Source organism: Argiope bruennichi, chromosome 2, assembly GCF_947563725.1.
Source record: "Argiope bruennichi chromosome 2, qqArgBrue1.1, whole genome shotgun sequence".
NCBI lineage: Eukaryota > Metazoa > Arthropoda > Arachnida > Araneae > Araneidae > Argiope > Argiope bruennichi.
The window spans coordinates 66,972,103-66,996,037 of NC_079152.1; the positions used below are offsets into that span (position 1 = coordinate 66,972,103).

A 23,935-nucleotide genomic window follows, 5' to 3' on the forward strand; every position below is an offset into this window, starting at 1 on the left:
TTTGCAAGATAGTTTTTAACTACGGGTATATTAACCATTAAATCAGTTCATTTGCTTTTCACTCGTTTTTTTTAAATATCCTCATTCTTCTTATAACATGCTTTTAACCCCCGGGGGGGGGCACCTCGAAATGAGGATGAGATGCTTCCGGCATAGTGGTTGGATCTCGCCACCCTGGAGGGTATACTAATAGGTGGGGAATCTGACTCCTCCTATCGATGACGGGACGTACTTCCTTCCGGGAGGGTTGTACCGTGGCCGGTGACCGCCCTTAGGACTCAACTATAGTTCCCGCCAATGTTGCTGTTGCGGCGGTCCGGTCATTCAATGTTTATGGTTTAAATCCGTGTGCCTTCGTGGCGGGTCGGAGAGTTAGATGGTTGACTTATAACAGGCTTTTATTCTTTCGTACTTTGACCTTACCTAATACATTTGTCTTAAAACCTAATACCTTTCTATAGGTATTAGGTTTTTTTACACGGCATCTGATGTAAGTTATAGGGAGAATATACGAATGATATCTCTAAAACTTCACGCATATAAAAGCACGAATGATAAAGTTTTGTTCTGATTACTTTTCAAGATACGCTAAAACAAGGTGGTGTATTGAATTGTATTATGGATATATTATCGAAAAAAAATCAGATATTTAAATTGATTAGTAAGAATACTTCATTTCATATTAATTGTCCCATCCTTTTACAATCGTCTACATAAGGGCTAATTTAAAAATAATAGGGTTGTGCGTCCTCCTTAATCCGGAACAATCTAACCTAAATTATAAGAATGTATTTTGTGTAAGATACATTTCAAGGATTTTTCATTCATTTTCTTATTATTTGCAGAAATTTGAGATAAATATAATAAAATGTTCATGATGAATTTTTAATTATGATTATTATGATAGATTGATAGATAGATTATTAATTACGATAGATTAACAATTCCAGAGGCAGATTTCGATGTTTTGTATAAATATTATTCTGTCTGAGATTTTTAATTATATTTAAATCACAAATTGTCTAAAAATGTCTATATTCCTCAAAAGTCATACGCGGCAGCGCAATGTTTGAGATATCGACTCAGAACCTCATAGCATTTATCTTAATATCCATTTATAACTCCCGACTCTTTTCATTTGGTTTTAATTATTTGGCTGTTAATGTGATATTAACAGCCAAAACTAAATGAATGTACTATGAATCAAAATTTAATAGATGCTAAATATTTAAAATGAATGGTTGACAATAATTCAGAACTAATAAGGCATAAAGACAGAAGTAATTTTTGAAATAGTATGTGGAGGAGCGAGAGTGGGGGGGGGGCTTAAGGGACCGTTTCTTGATGAGTAAAGGATCCGACAAATAAAATGTGCAACACAGATTTAATGCAATACAAATTTGAAATAGCAAAGCAATTCAATTGTAAATTATAGCATGTGAAGCATATATAGATTTATATGACTGATTTAACTAATTCTTTTAGGCAATACACTTAAATATTTTAAACTATTCTTATTTAAAATATTGATTGGATCCAAGCATTCAAAGTCTTTAAAAGAATGGTTTAAAAAAAGAAAGCTAAGCTGTGGGATTGGTTTTATTAAATGCATAATTGTTTCTTTTATAAACCTTTATGTCTTTCTCGAAAGAAACAAAGCGAAGACTTAAAAGTTTTAATATTAAACTTGATTTCCACTACAGAGCTCTAGAAAAGTTTCTTTTTCGAAATTGGATTAAAAGAAGTCGATACTCGGTCTCATAAGAGTGACATAAATAACCGTCGTTAAAAAAGGGAACAGAGATTCTTTTTATTGATGCTCGCTTTAAAGTTTCCTTTTAATGTACTGAAGCCGGCAGATTTTCCGCTCTAATGTGTTTCCAATAACGTCTCAGTTTATTTACCGCAGATGTCGATAGATGTCACCACCTTCAAAATATTTTACGAGACTGCTGTTTTTATGACTGCTAATGAAACGTGAAAATTACGGGAACGCGTCACGGATTCGCTTGTTTTATTTCTCCGACTCTAGATAAATAAATAACGAGACAAAAAAAGTGAGCAGATTCAGAATTAGTTTCGTTTTTGCCGCTCATTGAAGCTTTTTATTGCTTTTTTTTTTCTCTTTCACATCAATGATTCAAATTAACTATAAAGAAGAAAAAACTATACATGTTGTACAAGAAGAAATTAAAAAAAAGCTATATAAAGGAATGAATTAATTATCAGAGATGAAGGAAAAAAGAATGCATTAAAATTAACTAATTTAATTCATTTTTAAATGTTAATTTTTTTTAAATCATATCCAATTGAGTTTGCCCTATTCTTATAGTTCAATATCATTTAAATAATTTGCAGCTAAATCTTACCTGTAGAAGATTATAATAATAAGGCATTTCTACTGTTTTAAATTACTTATTAAACGGTCTGTTTTCTCTTTAAGGAAGTCACCTAGGAATACTGAAACCAATATATTTCTTGGATTACTCAACTAAAAGTTTTCATTATTTTTTAAACATATAGATATATCTTTAGCAAATTCCCTTCAAAAGCCTCCATACAGATAATTATATCATTTAAGAAAAACTGTTCACTGTATCATATTTTTTTAGTGTTATAGTGACTTCTATTATATTTCCAAATATTTTTATATTAACGTATCTTATTATTTGAATCTTTTCTATAGAATTAAACGCTTGAGCTTATTTGAAATAAATTGTGCATTTTATTCAATTGAAAGAATTTTGAAACTTGCACATTCCTGTGATTACTTAGTTAAAATCAATCAATTTTTCAAAAATTCCGAACTGTGAAAGATTTTTTAAAATCAAAATTCGTTCAAAATCCTTCAGACAGATAATATCATTCAAGAAGAAGTATTCACTATATCATATTTTTTATTAAATTATTACCTGAAATATTCTAGTGATTTCAGTTATCCAAATATTTTTATAATAATAAAATTAATCATTCAAATGCTTTCTTATTTTAATCCTTCTTGCAAAACTGAAAGCATGAGTTGTTTTAAATAAATTGTCTTTTTATTCAAATGAGACATTAAAAATTGTTGCATTGTCTCTAAAAACGCCGCAGAAAATCATTCTGTTACATTATAAATGTTTGAATTTTTTTTTCAGATTAAATTAAAATATTGCTCAGTTTATGTCAATTAATCACTTAATAAACATTGTTCTTTTCAGAACCTTGTGAGTTGATGTACTGTTCATTCGGTGCTGAATGTCTCGTGGATGAAAAAACTCAGCAGGGCTACTGCCGCTGCCAGGATAGCTGCTCGGACATCTTCGCCCCAGTGTGTGGAAGTGATGGCATCACTTATTCTAGCGAATGTCAGCTACGGATGGCGTCGTGTTCCAAGCAAATCAAGATCTATGTCCAGCATCATGGACAATGTGGTAAGGCTCCATCACTTATAGAATAACAGAACCCTCGTCCCATTATCTCTTTAGCACTAAAAATAGGGAACTCTTTTTTTTTTTTTTTTTTTTTTTTTTTTTGTCAAGAATGCTATATATGAGTGGACTTGTTGCTTAATGAACAGACGTAAGAGCTGGAAATATCTATATCCATAAATAAAATGCTTATGTTAGTGGAAAGGGAATATAAGTACATATCATGTTTTTTTACTATCAAAAAGACAGTAGATGAATTGGCATTATTATTAAACTATTATGTTGTTATATTAACAACTTCTCATAGTAAGAAAGGCTGGTCTAAGAATAAATAAATTATAGTAGCTCATAGTAGCAATAGAAAAAAAAAACTAATTTGAGATAAATCGATAGCATATTAGCTTTAAATAATTATTTCAATGAATGTTTTTGCTTAGAAAGATTAATTAACATTAATATAACGAATTCGTTTGAAAGAAATGACAATTAGGCAATGTCTTCAATTAATTTAATTAATTTTTTAAATTTGAATTGATAGGATTGTTTCCGCCAGTTATCCGAAAACTATTCTTACTTCCCCTCTAAACTATCTAATATCTAATTATCTGATATTTAATTTTTAACAGTAGTTATCTTACAGTCAATCCGTTTTCCGATAAAGACAAAAAAATTTGGAAGTGTCATTCGGATTATAAATTATTTGAAAGAGGTGATTATTTTTATTTACTGAAGGCAATTTCATAATTTTGACAAAGAATAGAATTGTAAATAAAAATATTTATATAATCGCCTTTATTTACTTAAAAGCTCCCTTAATTTCTAACTGCTGGCATACCGAAAAATATTTCAAAATTCATATGATTCAGAATTTTTCGCAGCTAAATAAAAAGATAATTTTATACATTCTGAGGGAAGCAAAGCAATTAATGGATCGATTCAAATGACGTCTCAAAATGATTCAAATGACGTGTGTTAAAGAAATCTCAGCAAGCCTATGCTGTGCTAAAACATCAGGATTTTTTTATCTTCAAGACGCGTAATAAATACCAGAATTAAGTTAGTGTTGCACATTTGATGTGAACTAAGTGAATAAATTGACTCCATTCTTCAATATACAGGGAACAAGGATTCCCTTTTAACCATCCTTATGGCAAGATGAGCAATGAATACAAGAATTAAGTTAGTGAAGATCTGATGTGCATGATAAATGAATGAATTGATTCCAGTTTATAGGGAATATAATAGTAATTAGCCCAAACATTTCCCTGTAACCATTTTTCCGGCATGAGGAGGAGAAAATATAATGATTATGTTAGTGTTGATGATCTGATGTGCATTAAAAGAAGAAATTGATTCCAGTTTATAGGAAATATAATAGTAATTAGTTCAAACATTTCCCTTAAACCATTTTTCCGACAAAGTGAGTTACGAATACAAGAATTAAGTTAGTGCAAAAGATCTGATGTACACTAAATGAATGAATTGATTCCAGTTTATAGGGAATATAATAGTTATTAGCTCAAACATATCCCTTTAACTACCTTTTCGATGGAATGCACTATGAATTCCACATATAAACTGGATCTGAATAATTGTTGCGCACAAAGTGAAGGAATTGGTTTCATTCTACACTTTATAAAGAACGAAGTGAATTGTTCATAGTGTATCTTTTTATTTACAACGTATTCCTTCAAATGCTTTTTTAGCAAAAATTTTATTCTATGAAATTTCCGTGTATATATTAAGGGAATGATTCTTATATTGCTCTTCCTTTTTCCGGAATTGATCTTGTACTTGATTCCAGTTTATAGTGAATAGAATTAATTATTAGCTCAAACATTTCATTTTAACCGTTTTTCTGACAAGATGAACCAATGAAGATCTGATATGCACTAAAAGAAGGAATTGATTCCAGTTTATAGTGAATAGAATTAATTATTAGCTCAAACATTTCATTTTAAACGTTTTTCTGACAAGATGAACCAATGAAGATCTGATATGCACTAAAAGAAGGAATTGATTCCAGTTTATAGGGAATAGAATTAATTATTAGCTCAAACATTTCATTTTAACCGTTTTTCTGACAAGATGAACCAATGAAGATCTGATATGCACTAAAAGAAGGAATTGATTCCAGTTTATAGGGAATAGAATTAATTATTAGCTCAAACATTTCATTTTAACCGTTTTTCTGACAAGATGAACCAATGAAGATCTGATATGCACTAAAAGAAGAAATTGATTCCAGTTTATAGTGAATAGAATTAATTATTAGCTCAAACATTTCATTTTAACCGTTTTTCTGACAAGATGAACCAATGAAGATCTGATATGCACTAAAAGAAGGAATTGATTCCAGTTTATAGTGAATAGAATTAATTATTAGCTCAAACATTTCATTTTAACCGTTTTTCTGACAAGATGAACCAATGAAGATCTGATATGCACTAAAAGAAGAAATTGATTCCAGTTTATAGTGAATAGAATTAATTATTAGCTCAAACATTTCATTTTAACCGTTTTTCTGACAAGATGAACCAATGAAGATCTGATATGCACTAAAAGAAGGAATTGATTCCAGTTTATAGTGAATAGAATTAATTATTAGCTCAAACATTTCATTTTAACCGTTTTTCTGACAAGATGAACCAATGAATATCTGATATGCACTAAAAGAAGGAATTGATTCCAGTTTATAGTGAATAGAATTAATTATTAGCTCAAACATTTCATTTTAACCGTTTTTCTGACAAGATGAACCAATGAAGATCTGATATGCACTAAAAGAAGGAATTGATTCCAGTTTATAGGGAATAGAATTAATTATTAGCTCAAACATTTTCATTTAACTTTCTTTTTGGCGAAATGCACTATGAATTCCCTATATACACTAGTGCTGAACATTTGTTACGCACAGAGTAAAAGAATTGACTTCATTCTGCACATAAGGAACGAAATTTATTGTTTGTAGTATATCTTTCTATTTACATCGTATTCCTAAGAAGAATTTTTAACAAAGATTTTTATTCTATGAAATTTCTGGGTGTATATTAAGAAAACGATTCTTTATTAAGGGAATGATATTATTCTTTCTTTTCGGAAATTGATTCTGAATTCATTTAAGTAAATATTCAATGACAAATAAGGTCACAATTAAAGACCTTCCATGTGAGTATTCTGAGGGAATTACGGAAACTATTTCCAGCATTTTGAGTAAATAAAATTTAAAACGGCAAGAATACGATTACGTTCTTAGAGGCATAATTTTGATGGATGGCGACGTCTTTAACGACGAAACTGAAAGAATTAATTCACACAACTGGGAGCGAGAGAGAGAGACGGACAGGAGGAATGTGTTCCCTCAAACTTTCCAAGATTACCCTCTCAGCTAATCTCCCCGTCCCTGCCACTTCTTTCCTTCCTTCCGAAACTTTCTTTATTTTGTTCGCATCCCTTCTTTCCATTCTCCCGGGCCATGTGAACAAGACTCTGGAAGGGTGTTAACAAGGGCAATTTTCGCCTGCACCGTGTTCAGTGCAAGGAAGCCATCTATCTTAGTGTTTCTATTGACGACGCATCCATTCCACGGACCTGATTGTATCCTCACGAATCAATTGGACACTTTCCCCTCGGTATCGCTCTCTATAGATCTGCCGTTCGTTCCACTTTTTTTTCTTATTTAAGTTTTACTTCTTTTTTTACTTCAGCATTATTTCTTTTTCACTTAATTAACGCCATAAAAGAACTTCTCTTTTAAAAGACAGGGACGACATATCTGGAAGTGTGGGTTTGTAACTATAAAATGTAGACTTTTAATCCCCTCAACCCCTTTTCTTTTTTGTTAACGACGATAAAATTTCGATCACAAATTTTATGTTTTAATTAAACTTTTTTTTTTACAAACGTTATATCATCACCACAACAGTTTTATAAGTAGAATGATTGCTGATTTTCTAACAATGGAAGTTCATTTTTTATTAGTTTCTATTTATTATTTTTTATTATTTTTGTTATTATTATTTATTTATTTATTAGTTTTTTATTTTATTATTTATTATAATTTATTAATAGTTTTTTTTATTATTTTTTATTTTTTATTTTTTTATTATTATTTTTATTTGGTACCGTAGAAGAAATAATTTTGGAAATATCGCTTAAAATTTGAAATAGCTATCTGATTTAATTAGGAATGATAGAAAGAATGATATTTATTTTCTGGTTGATAGTGAATACATTCATTGATTTTGAATGATATATAAAGGAGAAGTAAAAATAATATTTTTTTTTACTTTATTATTCAAGTATACTTTAGGGTAGACAATATTTTTTGTTTTGTTTTTTCATCTTCAGCAAAAATAAATAAATTTCGTGGCTGCCGGACTCTTGAGCATCCGACATACAACTGGCCATATAAAAACATAGTTTTTCTAAGTTCAAAGTAATAAATTTGCAAAGTTTTATCTTCATTAAATGAATAGTACAGCAGCGCATAAAATACGAACAAACAAACATTCATTTTTATTTATTAGGTGTAATAATTTTACTGTGCCTATAACCTTCGAGCAAGTGCAATAAGTTGGCAAAATTTTATCGCAATTGGACGAATGAAAAATATGAACAAACAAAAATTCACTTTTATATATTAGATTATTATTGGTAATCTGTTTTTAAAAATTATTTGAAACCCCAATTGTGAATTAGGCTCATATTATTTCTGTAGAGTTTAAAATACTTCAACAAAACTTCATAATTTGTTAAATACATAATAATCCATCACCGTTCTGCCATAGGTATTCTGCCAACACAATTCAAACGCTATAATAGCCTTATAATTTCTCTGTGTACACGCAATATGACAACAAAACTTAGACATTATATTTTGATCTCTTATAGTACAAATTTTTCTTCGCACACTATTACAACACAATTCAAACACTATAATAGTCCTATGATTTCACTGTTTAGACGCAATATGACATTAAAAACTTGTATATTATGCCTTGATCTTTTATAGTACGGAATTTTCTTCGTGCTGTTTGGATTGTGTTAGTAGTTTAAAGAAAATTCATTAAAAATTAAATTATTAATTGAGTCTTAAAAGAATTGAATATATTCAAAAATATTCTTTCTGTGCCGAAAGGATTCATGTTCCAACGAACTGAAATTTTTTGCTCCTATGTTCAGTATACTTTAGAAATGTAATTGGAACCTCATTTATACAGCATTTTTAATTTTTAATTCTATGTCAAGTACTTTGTATTTTGATTAAATTTTTCAGATTAAAATTGATAGTTTTCTTATCTTTTATTTTTCAATTATTTTTATTCCTATTTCCTATATTTTCATCCACAGTTAATCAATGAAGATATCGTTTGATATTTGCTTTATATTTTATTTAAATTTCATTGATAAAATTATAATATTACCTCTTTTATGCTTCGAATTGAAGTCTCTGTTATTTTTATTTTCAAAAATTCCATTCCCTTTTAAGTTTTTTTTTCTATCCATTTATCAAATTATTTGATCTCAAACGATTATTTTATCTCAAATGAATTATTTGATCCTTTCTTTGCTTATTCCATGTCTTAAAACTGGAAATGTGAATTTTTTTGTTACATTTCTAATAACAATAGTAACGCTTTTTTTTCGTATTAGCAGAATTAAATGAAGGTACTTTGATATCTAATTCGAATGAAGCAGTTACCCGATGTTAATATAATGTTTCTTTGTGTAACAAAAGTAAAAAAAAAAAATAATAATACTAAAACTAGTATCAGCAATTTAAAAAAATGTAATAAACTTTGAATTAATATTTTAATGATTTATATGCTAGCTGAAATAGGATAAAATGTGCATTATTATAATAAACCCCAAAGTAATTTGATTTGTAATAATTTGCTTGCATGTTTGATTTGAAACTAATCGTTATACAGTAAAATTAATTTTCATTTAATAGCTTATATAAATTTAGAAAGGAATATTATACTTAAAAGAATATGGTCATGTTTTCTACTACAGAATTGATTCAATATTTAAAAAAAAAGTCATTAACTATGTTAAATTGCTGAAATAGTTTGCTAAATCTCGAAGGCTGTTTTTCTGTGGGAGAGAAAGTTTCAAAGAATATTTTTGACACCTCTTTTGTGCAAATACAGTGAAATCTATTATTTGAATAGGTTCAAATTTTTTTAGATTTGTTTGTACTAAATTAATATTTGAAGCTATCCCGTTTTATTTTTTACAGTTCATTAATTAAATAATAATTGGAATGCATAATTAATCCACTATGCAAAAGATGATTATTGTTACATAACGATAATACCACGAAATAATCTTCTGAAAACGAAACGCTTCATTAAAAATGCATCGTATAAGAAAATAAACTTGAAAAGAATTCCAAGAATCTCTAAGAAATTTCACTTACTTCTCCAGCCATAAATTAATTTATGAAAGTCCACAAATTCCATCTTATTTATTAAACTTTACGAGAGTAAATGTTGCATAAAATATTTCTTACATGTTCCGGTAATCATTTTTATCAATAAAGGACTCATCTCCAACAACTTTTGCGTCTTAAAATCTTTTAAGTTCCTCCCATCTGCTCCTTTCTTACTGAAAGAGCTTCCAGAAGTACGAGTTATCATGAGGATTACAAAGCTCCGAAAACGATTTATTCTTGCACAAAAAGCTAACATAAATTCCGATCAAGGGAACTTCCTTGGATGGAGAATATATATACCCAGGGCTCTTCAACCGTACTATCATACATGGAACCTGCATTAAGACGAGAGATTTGTCAATATATTTGCCTCTGCTTGTATTGTTTAATATACCGTCGGACATTCTTTATGTATGAGGGGGCACTAAAGGCAAAGGGGCGGCCGAAAGGGGAAAGAATGAAGGAGTGACTGAAAAGAAAACTGCTTACGTTGATTTTTCTTTTTGGTTTGTGACGATGTTTTCTTTTTTGTGTTTCCGACGACGTAATCCATCATCATTTGCCAGGGGACTACTTGTCCTGGTTAGAATGTCTTACGTGAGTCAATGAAGGCTCAAAGTCCATGGATTCGTGAAGTAAGGTGGAAGAGGGGCTGTATTGTCATCTGAATAAAATATTCGTCTTTATAAAGTCATTTGAGAGTTTCAATGATGAAAGAACTTCGAACACATTCTGAATCGTTGCATGTTATTTGTATGTTAAAAATGTAAAAACTGTGACATTTTGGCAAGCGTTATGTTTTTAATTTTCTTCCCCTTTTTAACATAAAAAGACACAGAATAGATATTTAAATAAATTATACAGTATTGTATGCTATTTGCCTGTTAAAAATTCATTAATGAGGGAATTTTTGCAAGTACTATTATAGTGTTTGTACTTTAGACATTTATAGCTAAACGTTTTAATTATGTTTGTAGTTTAATTTATGAACAGCACTACATTAGTGCGTATGGATGAATGTTGAGTAAATGGCACTCTTAAAAAGCTGTAATGGGGAAACAACGCAAGTTTTGTTCAGATATGTCATGAATGCAGCCTTAATTCCATCGAAAATACGACAAGCCTACAAATTCAACCGAGACATACACCCTCCCGGTGTTAAACTAGAGAAACTTCAACAGGGAGGTGATTCGAATGTGTCATTCTCTCAATTGACCACATTTCAGATTTTCGAAATCCGTATTGCCTTCTTGTAACAGATCACAATCTTTCGTCAAATAAAATAATTCTAAACCAAATTATACAAATGAAAACATTGAATTATTGCCATCAATAACGAATAAAACTTATTATTGATTCGTTTATATAATGGCATCTAAATTTTGAATATGTGTTTCTTTATTATTCATTGGTTTACAATTGGAATATTGTGTCAAGAATTTTCTTTGGTAGTATTGCACTTTAGTCTTAAATTTTTAAGATACTTAAAGTAATTTAGAGATCTTTTAATGAAACTTAAGATGAAGAGTCAATATCATCTTTTTAAAAACAATTCACATTTTAATAAACCTACTTAGATATTTTTATGTTAATATTTAGCTTTGAAACATTATTATAGCAGTATGAGATAATTTTCGTACTTTTACATCGTGGATGTGTGAATGTTTATTCAATCGCATTTGTATAATGAATTAATAACTGAAGTTCAAAAAAAAACTTATTTTGGAAGCCATTTAACTGTTTATTATGAGCTGTTCGTTATGAGATGCTACTAGTTTTATGACGGGTTGGTAAAACTACTCCACTAGTTAGAAAGTGAGATTTCATTCCCACCATTGAATTCATCTATTTCTGTTTTAGTCATATAGTTTAATACTTTTTCTCTCTGTCCTATTCAATAACTTAATATTTGATGGATAGTCTTTTTGCTAATATGCAAAACAAAAAGTTATTTATTTTACTGGCAATCGTGGCAATTAGATCTTATATTGTAACGAAACTCAGTGGTAGATTGCTATGAACTGAAAGCGATAGTTCGCAAGTTCGTATCTGACATCAGACAAGTTGCCTAAAAATTTTGTTATTGGTTTACTTTCTGTTATTTCTAGAATGTTCTTATAATTTCTGTATCTTCCTAAATCTGTAAGATTCGAGTCATTTTGTCTTGTGTATAAAAACAGATGTAAGGTTTAGTTCCTTGAATAAAGTATGGAGTTGAGATTAGAGAATGTTATTTTTGACTTTAGTTAACACACAGTTTATGTATGCTAACTTCATCTTCGTGGCAATATAATTACTTAGAAACTCACAAAGAATATTTCTGTTTCTAAAATAAAATTTCTGTTATAAGACTTTTGTCCATAGATTTAAAATATTTCTTAACAACGTTATGGCTCTTCATTTTTGGCGCCAAATTTCTAATTTTGGTGAAAAGGAAATTTTCAGTGCTTCATTGTAACCGCAGAAAGTAAAATACCTTTATTCAGTTTTGCTTGTGGTTACAAAGGATGTATCACACGTCAAACAAACAAGGATGAAGGCTCCCCCCCAAGCCATCTCTCTACTTTCGGCTTGCTAGCTAGGATTAACTAGTCGTCCCACCTTTGTTATTCCTCGTAAAAGGTTAGAATTCTCTTGAGATTCGCTTTCTTTTTCTCACTGAAACAGCGAATTCTCTTTGGACCAACGGTACTTCTTTCACCAGCTATCAGGCAATTCTTCCCGTTTCTCCAGAGTGTATTTTCTTCTCTTTCACTTTGCTTTAGGGCATCTTCCACATTCTGAAGTTTGGCGCCTTTCTGAGAACCTTCATCTACCTCTTTGAGCAAACTGAACTGAAATAACTCTTAATTCTCATCAGGGAAACATCGGATGAAATTTTTTCTAACCCTTCTGAAAGGTATTTCAAGAAGGCAATGAAGTAGCTAAAAAGTGAAAAATATTGTTCAGATTTAAAAGATATCTCAAATTATTACACTACTTAACCCTTTGCCTACACATTTATTTGAAACTACTTTTGTATTTGAAGCACATTTAATTTTTTGAACATGTGAAGGCAGTAGCTTTTACGTAAGAATTCATGTAGTTCTTATTATTCAGAATATATACTGCTACATGATATTGAGATAACTTTATATAGTTAGAATTTTTTTTAAAATAGAAACATAAATTCAAACAAATACGGAACGTTCTAATAAGTCAAATATACCCAAATGGTTAATGGCATGAATTAATTTTAGAATTAATTTTTAATATTTGAGAATATTGGTTCCTTTAACACAGTGCTCAAGTTTATTTCTAATAGGCAATCTGATACTAGATGTTAACAATCGCATTTAACACACAATTCTCTGAATTCTTAAGTATTCTAATGAATATTTGAGGAATTCCAGCTATTGTTCGAAAGTCATTATTTACAGGTCTCAGTGTGTCTTCGGGGAATTGAAGGGGCTGGGATTACCGCTGTCTTAACTCGATTGTTGTTCTAATAAACCTTCTCACTTGTGAATAGAAAATAATGCGAGGATATTTATGTTTTTGTCTATGAGGGCATCTTTCGATTCCTTTTTCCCATGTCTTTTATTTTGATTCGAGAGTGAAAATCGTTATGGCTTTATGTGAATTCAATTTTCTCCTTCTCTGAACTTTCGAGTTTCCGTTTGAAAAAAAAAAATTCCATTTTTCTTATCGTCATTGCCATTCCGAGAGGCTATTATATTTGAAATTCACGTTCAATCAAGAATAAGAGAATTCTTTCTTTTTATTACGGAACTTCTTACTTCGAGTAATATTTTGAGATAAGCATTCATGATTCTGTTCTATCATAAATTTCCTCCAACTTTGAAGTAAAATGCAAGCCTTTTCCCTTTCAAATCTTATCTAAGATATCTACACTAAAATTACAATGCATGGATTTTGATGGCCGTTAGATTTGAGTAAATATTCTTTAAGCAAACAGTTGATGAATTGCAATTCACTCTTATTTGAAATCCATGTTTGAGTTGTACATATATGAAATTGAATTTTATTTCTGTTTGTAATTATTTATTAACTGAAATAAAAAATTATGTATAATTCACGTTTTCCCATTTTTTAATTATTTCAGAATTATATCTGATTACATCTGAGTAATAAAAACTAATATTTACTAATAATAAGAATAAATGAATGTGCGTGTATGTACTTGTGCATGTTGTTTGTACCAGACTGTTTGACGTACAGCTATCAAATTTGGCACATATGTACCTTGGAGGATGGAAATATGTACCTAAGAGCGACTTTTTTTTAATTTTAATAAAATATCAGTCAAAACGGTTGCATTTTCCACAGTAATATTTAAAAATATTACAGCACAAAAATTATTTTTGCATATTCTTAAAATTCGGAGCAATATATTCACAATGATATCAATTTAACCCGTTCTAAAGCCGTGGGAAGTATTCTTCCCACCAAATTTATCAATCTTTGTATGAAATTATGTAGGTTGGCATAAGTTCTGACAATTTTTTTTAATAAGTCAGAAACTTAGATGCTTCAGTTCTTTATCTCAGACAAAATGATGTGTCTTGATTTGTTACTTAATTATTAATTAATCAAATTAAATTTATCTAATAAGCTAAATGAATCCCTTTTCTTATTCTAATTTCAAGCCTAAAAATATTTTAACATAATATGACTAGAAAAAAATGGCCCTTTAAAGAGTTAATAGTATTTCAGATTTTTATAAGAATTTTGGAGAATTTTTAAAAATACTTTTGCCTGATTTCTAGCAATAGATTAAATTGCCGCCGTAAAATTCAAACCATAGTCATTGTTTCATTAAATATTTAATCGTTCAATTATCTTCCATTGTTGAAAGCTATAGAAGAAAGATTCCATTTAATATCTGAATAGTTGATATGAAGAATAAAAAATGAAAGTTACAGTACCGGGAAATTAATAATGTAGATGAACCGAACATTTAGGGTTTTAATAGATCTATGCTGTTATATAACTTGTCTCCATTAGAAAAAAATATGTACGCAATGAACACAAATTATGGAAGTCAATTAAAATAATAGCCCATGATTCTGCAATTTGAGGTAATCATGGGCGTGAAGCTGTATCTAAATACTTTAAAATTAAATACAATAATTGGAGATAATTCTGAATTATCTCCGATGTATTTATTTTGGTAGTTAAGGGTATTTATGATAAATTCCCAAGGAGCCCTCCCCCTTCTCTGATAAATTCCTAGAGATTAAAATAGCATCGCCGAATGAATTTGCTTTGGTAAATAGCCAACAATAAATCAATACACTTATAAAAAAATAGAAGGTCACAGTGCTATGAAATTTAGAATACTGGTTACCAGATATTTGTTTTTAATAATGCTATGATGTCATTGAAATTCATATACACATTGAAAGGAGCATATGTATGACAATTAAAATAGCGCGATTTAAATGTAGGATAATTTGTGAGAATCATGAATTTTATATATGAAGTATTATTTATACGATATAAATGAAATTGATATAATCAATATTCCTAGCAAACCAGCTGGTCATCAAAGGCGCCTAGCTCTTTGTCGTCGCTAGGAAAAGGATTCAGCATGGTCATATGACCTTTCACTAATAAAGAAATATAAATCTTTATGAAAATTGAACAATATAACCTACAATATTTAAACCAGCGTCTTTGAAAAAAATATATTATCTGGCATATAAAATATTTTTGTGCTGTAATTATTTCAGAAGTTGCAAGTGGACAGGACTTAATTGGAAAGATCCACCTATATGATAAATAAAACCTACAAAAGAAATTAAATGAAATTTTTAATATCTGACAGTTTGAAGGGATCATTAATATAAAATTATATTTAATGATTTAACTGAATTTAAATATAGCAAATTCCAGCTGCAAACCAACTGCCCTCTTTCATCAGTAAGAGAAGACTCAGTAATGATACGTGACCTTAAACTAACGATAACGGTTTAAATATCAACTATGCATCCTATAATATTTAAATCGTAGTCTTTGCGAAGATAAGTATATCCACTTTGAGCTGGTACATAAAATACTTTTTGCAATAATTATTTCAGAAGTTACAAGATGAATTAAAGTTAAAGTTGAACACAAGTACTAGAGTTTTTCATATATTTTGATAATTTAATGAAATTCTTAAAGAAATAGTTAGTTAAAAATTATAAGTCGAAGAAATGCCATTGTTACTTAGAAAGATTCCTCTGAATGGTATGTGCAAATTTCATCTCATAAATGCGCAATAATATAAAAGTATTATGTTGGGGAAAACATTTAGAATATAGTTTCATAAAATATTTAATTTTTAGCAATCATTAATACCAGCTAACCAGCTAGTCCCGAAAGGCAGCTAGTTAATAATAAAGATGAATGTGTGTGTGTGTGTTTGCACTCTACAGGCCAGGCCGTTTGCAATAAAAGTTACCAATCAAATTTGGTATACATATAGCTTGGAGGTTGGAAGAGAGCAGAGATCAGATCATTTTTTTTTTGAAATTTTAATTAGAATTTCTGTGAATTAAAAATTAAGCGAAAATTTGGTGTTTATTCGGGAAAATTTTCGAAAATATTACTAATCAAAAATAAATGTTTCATCTTTTTAAAATAAAAAAATGGTTTTCGATTATACCGATTTAATAAACATGGAAATTTTCGCTAAATTTTCCCATTTAAAGAAAAATTCGATTAATTTCTACCAATATATTAAATTATTGCCCTTAAATTCAAGCAGTTGTCATTGTTTCATTAAGTATCTAATCGTGTGGTTATGTTCTATTGTTGAAAACGAAGAAGAGGGATTCCATTTTATATCTAAGTAGTTTACGAGATATATAAAAAATGAAGTTACTATATCGCGAACTTTAGGACATAGATAAACTGGATATTTAAGTTTTTAACAGCACCATGATTAGTCTTCATTACTGAAAATAACACGGCATACAAAATATATATACGATATATATATATATATATATATATATATATATATAATTGCTCGTTTAAATTTATACGATTATTCTTTATTGCACATCAGTTAGACTTTAATGCCGAATGATTTTGCATTCTTTACTCTTACTTTAAAAAAAATCATGCTTAATTTTAGCAAAATGTATTTGTTTACTTGAAGTTTAATCATGTTTAGATTTTAAGGGAGCTGATAGAGAGATATATATTATAATAAACAGAACGTCTAAAGGCTTCTCAGATTGTATAACATACAGTTATCAAAATTTGAAGCTTAAAAATATTTTGCTGAAGAAGTAATTAATAGACATAATTACATAATATATTGATTTGAAAATTTTAACTAGCATTATTCCATGCGAATCACCTGGTTTCCAAAAGCGGCTAGTTGAAAGTAATATCTTATTCTCATAATATTCATAATATCTCAAATATTATTTCACAAATTTTGATGAAATATTTTGAGTCTTGTCTTTTTCACAAATTTGGAAGGAATGTAAAGCTAATATTTATAACAATGCGTAGTTTCAAACAGTATTTCATGCTTGAATTTCGTTAACATTAGGCTACAATCGATATTGGGTCTTGCCAAACAATAATTTGAGCACTTTTTATTCTTAGATATTTATGAACAAAAATTTTGAAGACAATTATTTTCACTTGATGAATTTTTCTAGAATTAAATGAATAATTATTATAGAATTTTTTTTGTATTTATTTTTAATAATAGCGTCTTTAAATTTTTTTTACAATTTTTTCACTTTAATACTGTCTTCGAGACTCTTTGTATTAGAGATTTACTACTTCATGCTTAGAAAAATTTTTAGAAATAATATCTTGATTATACCTGTACTTAGATAATACCTAGTTCATTTTTTATTAATTATTTCCATTAACTTAAATACAACAATATTTTATTTAAAATGGAACTATACATGTAAATAAATAATTTCGTCAAAGAAGATAAAAACTTATTTAGACTCATTATCAAATTCAAATGTATCAATAAAATTTTGCACTTTGTTATTTATTCCTTAAAAGTACATTTAAATTAAATAAAAAAAGATAATGATTCAAATTTCACAAAATAATAAATTCAGTGATTTTTTTTTACTTTGGATAAACTTCATAACAATCAATTATTAATTAATTTTACTATATATGGTAAATTTTTCGAAAACTGAGTTATTTCATTTAATTTTATTGCTTAAAATAATACATTAATCATAAATGTTTATATTTGAAGGGATTGAATTTTCAAATTGATATCTCTTTTAAATCCTTTTTCAGAATTTTATTCGTAAAAAAACACATTGAAATTCCCTCTTTTCAATAACATTTTCCTTATTCCTAAACAAAATCATGCTACATGTAGATAGAATGAATATCTGGAGAAATAAACATATCATATGCAAAAATATTTTTATCACGTTTGTTGCGATATCGAATTTCGAAAATCGTGATCAAACATTCCTAGGTGATATTATTTCAGCAGAAGCTTTTCGTAGCTTCTTTTTAAAATGCTAAAAAGTTGAACGATTTCAGCGATATCAAAAATTATAATATATCATTTTATTTTTTTATAAGAACTATTAACTAAAATATTTACGCTCAAACTTTTACACATTAGCGAATGATATTTTTTTTTTAGCTTTTGTAATATTAAAATAAAAAATAGATACAATTACTTGATCCAAATTTGAAGGAAAACTATAAACTACTAGTGACTATGAATCAGCTCTTTGACAATTCAATTCTTTTCATAAAATGTAATTAGATGCAAATTTTGATAGGAAATCTATAACATTTTTTATCTCAAGATAATTTCATATAATATTTTATTACTTAAGGATTCTATATATTTTTTATTGAATTGTAATGTTCTTAATTCTATTGCATAATGAGTTCTGTAGTTTGAGTTTAAGAATACGCTAATTCTGTTTGCAGTTAACGATTATGAAACTGTTAATAAAAGAGCGTTTTGAAAGAATTTTTAATTTTAAAAAAAATCACTTGAAAATTTCCAACATTCCTGGTTCTAAATTAATATTCCTTGTATTAACCATCACAATGGTCTCCCCAAAACTTTCTCGCCTTGCATAGAATTGGCGTAAAATGGCTAGGAAATATTTATCTTTGGCTTGAATTTAGCATTTTTACTGAATCTAGCCGTGTCTTCCTTGGCATTCAATCATCGGTATGCGGTCAATAGTATCCGAAAACAGAATTTGTATTTTGGACGCGTTTTTTCCTACAAAATAAAACTAAAATTTGACACAAAACTACACTTGTAGTCACAAAATCAAAAACCAAATTCGATATATTCAAGCCATTACGCTATAGAGTTACATGTTATCCAGTACAGATCGACAGACGGTCAACTCCTCTTTGCATTTGGCTCAAACTTTGATAGGTGTCTAGACTGTAGATGTTACTTCTGTTGATCTCTTTTTATATATTTACCTCTCTTTGTTTTTTGTTATCGTGTTTAATTGTATTGGATCAGCCGGACAGATAAACTTCCTCTGAGCAGATTTTGCTCAAAATGGGAAAAAATCTACAGATTTGGTATGAAAACTGCATACCAAATTTCATTCGTCTAGATTAAAGTGTTTTTGAGTTATCTCTGCCACAGACAGACATTTGCAAAAATGTATTTTTTGAACTCGAAGAGGTCTAAAACGTAGATGAGCCAAAATCTAGAATTCGAAAATCGTGTTCTCTATGTTACGTATACGAGAAAGTTAAAAAAACAGTCAGATAATTTCTAAGGCATAAGCTATAATCCCCTCTCCTTATAAATTGATTTCTTGCAAGTATATTCAATAGATCTCGAGATCAATTATTTCGTATATGAAAACTTAAAAAGAAGTATCTGCGTTAAATATGAAAGAACAATATTCATTAAATTATTTTAAGTTGATTTTGAACACAATTTATCAACAATATTATTTTTAAATAAAATAAATTAAATTATTGAGATTAATTTTGTTGTCAATATGGCCATAAGAATTATCCTCTTAAAAAAGGATGTCGTTTATGTAGGTCTCAGTCAAAATATTATGCTGCCATATGTTGTAGAGTCATAATTTCTAGATATACAATAGTGAAATTTCAAAATTTCCTTTGGCATTGTCGCATTTCTGCAGCTTCTTTTCTGGCTATAATTTTCTCTAATATTCCTCAAAAAGAAAACACGTCTTAAGACAATCGAAAAATTCTGTATTCATTTGTGCTAATAGACAATGATACTTCTATATTTTCTTCAATTTTTTAGAAAAAAGCTTCGATTATAAATGCAATAACTTGTATTCAGAAAAATATTTTCGCTGCATAAAGAACGAATATTCATATTGCTTGTGGAGAATCAGTGTGGCGAAGGTTCATAATTCATAATATGGAATTAATTATTTCTCCAGTTACATTTTTGTAGCTCGAGAGTCAGATCCCACTATGTTGCACCAATTCTATTTTCTATAAAATCTCTCTACATATGAATATATGCAACATAACGTTATTTTCTTCATTATTTGGAAAAAAACAATGTTCCTCCTAACCAAACAGCATTCATTTATTTCGTATGGTGAACAATGAATCCACACAATGAATTACATCGTTCCACAGAATGAATTACTCTTTCTAAGAATAAGGAGTTGATATAACCTTTCGCATCTTTTTTTAAAGTAAAAACGGATTCATTTAGTTGTCGTTAGATCTTTACTTGAAAATCAATTTTTAGCTTCACATATCTGTTTTTTAAAATGCAATATGACCGGAAAGTCTAATTATATCTATAATAACTTCTTTCAACATTTTTAAATGCATAGCAATACATTTCAACATACAATTAGAATTCAACGAATTACAAATAATTAAATGCATGACGTAAAAATTCCTTTAACATATATTTATCAACGAAAACAAAATGCAAGCTTACAAATTCCTTTGAATATGTCTGCCACGTTTCAAAGTACTAAAGAGAATCAAGAAAAAAAAAACTGCTGAAGTTACAAGTTTATGAAAGAAGAAAAATATTTTCTGTTGATGGATTTGGTAAAAAAATTACTATATCTATTCATTTCGGTATAATAATTATTTACTAAAATTGATCTTTCTAAGGCGGAGTATTTTTGAGATTTCAATTTATAAAAATAAATATATATCGACAAAATTACAAATATAACTACAAAAACTTTTTAATTAAAATGTCGTTAGTCTTTAGAACCTTGACATCGAACTTCGCAGCAATGACACTTTTTTCCTTCCAAGCATATTTCCCCTACCACAAAATAAAATTGAGCAATAATAGCATTGTACTCTTAGTGTCTCTAATCAATTAATTTTAACAAAAGCAAATATCTTGTTTTAATTATCGATTATTGGAAACCTCAAAAGAAACTGACATGCACTGACGGGAAAAAAATTCAAACACTAAAAAGGAGTTGTGATAGGTTAACGAAATTTAATCGACGTGTTTATACATGTAAAAGATGACGTCTATTCCCATTTCGCATTAGGCACTTATGTGTGGATCTAGTAGAAAGCACTTTTGAGCCTATGCACACTAGCTCCACTATGAGTTTGTAAATCAGCTTTGGTTGAAATCTGTGCTGTAAAATTCGTGAGCATTATTCGCAGATTTAATATATTATGTTGATTTTAGATTTAATGCATTATGTTGAGGTCGAGGAATTCATTATCAACAAGAACGAGGTCGTGTAGTAGGCATCCGAGGAAATCAATTGTCTTTCTGCGATATTGCAGAAAAACTCTGCAGGAGTGTATCCATTGCACATGATTGGTAGTAGTAATGGTCAAGGAAAGGTACGACCTCGAGAAGACCGTGTTCCAGGTGACCACGTGGCACTATTGAGAGAAAAGACTGCAATGTTCTGCTTATGGCTGTGACTATTGTACTGCGTCTGCTTCAGAAATTCGAATTGCATTTGATATCATAATGACACAACGAAATGTTACAAATTTGTTACTTCAAGGATAGATCTTAGCCAGATGTCCTGTAGCGTTTATTCCACTGACAACAAACCACTGTTGTTTACGACGTGAGTGGTATCAAGCTGGATTTCACTGGAGGACTGAGTGGATATCTGTTGTGTATTCTGATGAAAGCCAGTCAACCTAGGTGCCACTGGTGGACATTTATTGGTTAGAAGGAAGACAGATGATCGTCTGCAGCCAATCTGTATGCGATCTTTACACGCTGGATCTACATTAGGTGTAATGATATGGGGAGCAATTTCATATGATAGCAGAAGAAACCACTCATGGTTATCCTACGCACATTGAATGCAAATTTGAAAAAGAGACGGGATTCAACCTGCTGTGCTGCCATTCATGAAAACCATTCAAGAGGGTGTTTTCCAATAAGATTATGCCTCTCATGCCGCTATTGTAACCCATCCCGCTCTACAGAATGTGACATGTTTCCTTGCCCTGCCAGATCTTTCTCCAATCGAGCACGTATGGGGCATCATTGGACGACAATTGCATTCCATTTACGATTAGTGTTTACCACCCATGTACTGACCGACCAAGGGCAACAAGCATAGAACTCTATCCCGCAAACTGACATCCGACAACTTGTACGACTGAAAGCATGCACGTTTGCATGTTTACATCCAAAATTCTTATATACGACCGATTATTAATATACCTGCATTTCACTTTTGAAACTGCTTTTCCCGCTCTAACATTAACCTGTGATCTGAAATTTTAATCAATTATATATGGTACGTAGACAAATGTATTACCACATTTTTATTATTCTACAATAATTTTTCGTGTTGGATTTTTTCCTATTAGTATATTAAATTTCATTAATTCAGTATCGTATAATTTGTAAATGTTATTTTAAAATTTTTCGGTATTCATTAATAAATATATTTGCTATCAAAAATGCAGAGTGATTAAGTAAGTGCCAATAATGATGTGAAAACAACAGTCCATGTATCATAATGACAGGTGCAGTAGCAATATTCCAAAACTTTCAAATGGCTGCAATTACTTTTTAATGGGATAAGATTTTCACATTGATAAACCATGAATTGCTTTAGAAAGGTAGCAGCATTGCAAAGAAAGATGACACGGTATGCAGTTTGAAAAAAAAAAATCACTCTGAGATACTGTCACCATTGGCCTCGGAGGAAGGAAAAAAAACTATGATCTAGTCGTTTCGTTTTTCTTTCTAGAATTTTGACCATAACAATATGCTAACTTTCAAGAAAACAACTTGGTGAGATTTAAAGCTTTATTAATCTAATAGACAAATTGCATGGTTATATCTTCATCAATTTCATTCTTGAATTTATATCTGTGAAAATTCATGAAATCTAAATCATACGCATTGAATCCACAGTCTGTATTTGATTTGAAATATACTGTCAAAGAGACTAGATAGATTTCCTTTTCTATGCTTTAATACCATCCAACACCTGCCCCTTGCAAAGAATCATTGTGTATAAAGGTGAACTCATGAAAAACTTGTGAAACGAGATTAAATATTTTTCCTTTATCTATTCTATTCTGTTATAAGTAGGCGTGCTTCCACTTTTTTCTTATCCTGTAAATAGTTACAAAATCCTGGTAGAGAAAAAAAAGAAGATAGAAAAACTTACCATCCTACTTTTGAGGTCTCATTCAAGTAACTTCAGTTTCCAAGCAATCGTCCAGGAATGGCTTTTTGCTCGTAACTTGATATGACCTTGATATATTTTCTAGAAATTGAATATTTTATTATTAACTTGATATATTTTCTAGAAATTTCTAAAATTCGGATTAGCAAACGATAACACCTGTGGATTCTATCGCATAGATTCACTCAGAAGCGTAGACACCGTGGATCGAGGAAGTGTATATACCTCGGGAATTGCTCAAAAGGGACACCTTTAAGAGAAAACAATGGGGTGTTAATGTCTCTTTTTAAAATCGAAAACGATGAAATGGCGAAAAATAAAAAGCATTTACCCTTGCGAAGCCACTGATTAAGATTAAGAAGAAAAAAGAAAAGAAAACATATTTGCCACTTACTCTTATTAGGCAAGTGTATTCACACATCCACTTCATTGACTGCTTACACCAATAA

At 29.5% G+C, this 23,935-nt stretch overlaps 1 protein-coding gene across 4 annotated transcripts in view; it reads left to right on the forward strand.

Moving 5' to 3' along the window:
• LOC129961847 (agrin-like) overlaps positions 1-23,935 on the forward strand; it is a 467,273-nt gene that overhangs the window by 355,889 nt on the left and 87,449 nt on the right. For all 4 annotated transcript variants that reach the window (XM_056075436.1, XM_056075434.1, XM_056075438.1 and 1 more), the window contains exon 3: positions 3,201-3,413. In XM_056075436.1, coding sequence (XP_055931411.1) covers positions 3,215-3,413 — 199 coding nt within the window. In that variant the 5' untranslated portion in view covers positions 3,201-3,214. The remainder of the gene's footprint in view (positions 1-3,200; positions 3,414-23,935) is intronic.